Raw genomic sequence first — 2,344 nt, forward strand, 5'->3', positions numbered from 1 at the left:
CCCCCCCCCCCCCCAGACCGCAGCGTGCAGACGGGGACGCCGAGCCGGCCGGGCCCCCGGACTCACCCACGAACCGCACGGTGCGCCGCAGGAAGGAGTTGAAGTTGCAGCCGCCGGCGTTGATGCTGCCCTCGGCCCCGCCCTGGCCCCCGCCGCGGCCCCACAGCCGCGACTGCAGGCAGTACAGCAGCCCCTCGCCGACCATGATCTGCCCGACAGGGAGGCGCTCAGCACGCGCCCGGCCCGGCGGCGCCCACGGCCCGGCCCGCCCGCCCGGGGGACTCACCGAGGCCGCGGGGGCGGCGAAGGCCAGGCTGAGGAGCATGAGCAGCGGGATGAGCTCCTCGTTGGTCTCCACGTAGGGCATGGACAGCGTGCGGTCGTAGCACTGGAAACCCACCTTGGCCGGCTTGAAGAGGTCCGTCAGCTCCAGGAAGTACAAGGACACGACGGAGGACGCCACGATGGGCAGCTGCAGGGGGCGGCGGCCAGGGTCACCCCGCGCACCCGCACGCCATCCACCGCCCATGCCGCCGTCTGTCCATCTGTCCGCCTGTCACGGCGAGCCCTCCGGCTCACTCGGCCGCAAGCAGCTACTGGGCGCGGACTCGGGCAGAGCTGACCCCCTGGGACCCGCACCTTCCCTTTCGCCCCAAGGGCCTCAAACCCAAGCACCCCCAGGGCACAGGCTGGGGCGGGCACTGGGGGGACCACGGTCAGCAGGCTCCCGAAGGGGCAGGCGCCACGGGAAATGCCCGTCTCCGTTTGACGGATGAGGAGACAGACACGGATAGGGCCCACGCAGGCCTCCGTGTTACCTCCCGCCTCGGACGGCACCCGGCACTCGGACGCCCTGGCCGGGGGTCCCCACAGCGGAAACTGCTGAAGCTGGGTTTGCGGGAGCTGGACTCTAGTTCAAGGAGCACTTATTGAGTGCCTGCTGCATGCAGGAATGAGGCCCAAGGCAGCTGAGTGGAGGGTTCGCAGCCACCCGCCCGGGCTTGAACCCTGGCTCCACCGCTTGGTCCTCAGCTGAAAGCGGGAACGACAGAGCCCCCCCCCCCCCCCCCGCCAGGTCCGGCGCAGGACTGGGTGGCGGGAGCTGGAAGGACGAGCCTTGCGTCAGCACCAGCCGCCGCTTCCCTCGTCCAGGGCCGCTCGGAAACCGGGCTTTGGCGCGGGGCCTGAGCGCGGGCCGTGTCTGCCGACGCCCCCGGGCGCTCCGAGCGGGCGGCGTGGCCGCGGCTCTGACGCCGGCCTGGGTGCCCGCTCCTGCCCCCCGCAGGGGGCGCCACGCTGCAGGCAGCACCAGCCCGAGGGTCTCTCTGTGCCACCCGCTCCTCCCTGTGGCGTTATCGGGCCCAACGTCCTGCCCACGGACTTAACGTGCGTGTGTGTGTGTGTGCAAACGTTTACGGAAGACTCATAGTAAGGTGAGCGCACACACAGAGCCCTGCCTCCGTCGCGTCGGCCAAACTCCAAACGCCGCTCACACATGCTGGCGCCGGACAGCATGGAAAACACCGTGGCCTCCGTGGTGGGGAATTTGGGGCGTTTCCTGAGTGACCTGCTCCCCGGGGGTGTCATCTGCAGAGATGCCCACTCTTAGCTCGAGGGGAGACAGACCGGAGGGCTTTCCTCGTAGGGACGTGCGGGACGCAAGCAGAGGCCAGGCAGCCCCTGAGGCCCAGCTCCGAGGGGACGGGGACGCGGAGCTTGAGTTCTGCGCCGCAGGGGAGAGGGACGGGGTGGCCGGGAGCGAAGGTTCCCGCTGAAGAAAAGCCAAGAGCAGACACCGGTCTTAAACGGTGGGGGGAGGTTTACAGATCTGACAGGCTCGAGTGGGTGGGGGACACTTTCTGGAAGGCCCCAGGGGAGAGCAGGGGTGAGGAGGACGCAGGGAGGGAGCGGCAAGCTGCTGTACCTGGGATGTAAATACGACTGTGACCACAGATTTTCTGCCACCGGCCCGGGGGGTGGGTGAGCCCCTCCTGGCTTTGTGACTCTGCGTGGAAGGCTGTCTGCTCAGGAACGGGGACCCCACTCCTCCACGCACACCCTGCCTGGACCCCTCAACAGGGTGAGGTTTTCCCGGCCCAGTGGGGTCACCGTGGCTACAGGGACGTTCCAGGAGGTGCCGGGGGGCCGCGGTGCCACCGCCAGCGGCACAAGCGGGGCCGGGAGCTGCGCTTGTGGGGTTTTGTTTTTCTAAACATTCATGGAGCCCTCACTGCTCTGTCCGAGGACCTCTGGAAAGAAAGGGCACCAGCCCCCCCCCCCCCCCCCAGAGGAGGGATTTGAAAGCGCACCCCCAGGCCTCCCAGCTCCTGTGCTGGGTGAAGCC

At 68.9% G+C, this 2,344-nt stretch overlaps 1 protein-coding gene across 1 annotated transcript in view; it reads right to left on the reverse strand.

Annotated features, from left to right (window-relative positions):
- Positions 1-2,344, reverse strand: part of PLPPR3 (phospholipid phosphatase related 3) — a 14,777-nt gene that overhangs the window by 2,544 nt on the left and 9,889 nt on the right. The window contains exons 4-5 of the mRNA XM_039248185.1: positions 287-472; positions 67-208 (exon numbers count right to left, since the gene is read on the reverse strand). Coding sequence (XP_039104116.1) covers positions 67-208; positions 287-472 — 328 coding nt within the window. The remainder of the gene's footprint in view (positions 1-66; positions 209-286; positions 473-2,344) is intronic.

This window comes from Hyaena hyaena, unplaced genomic scaffold (genome assembly GCF_003009895.1).
Source record: "Hyaena hyaena isolate Hyena2069 unplaced genomic scaffold, ASM300989v1 scaffold_302, whole genome shotgun sequence".
NCBI classification, from domain to species: domain Eukaryota; kingdom Metazoa; phylum Chordata; class Mammalia; order Carnivora; family Hyaenidae; genus Hyaena; species Hyaena hyaena.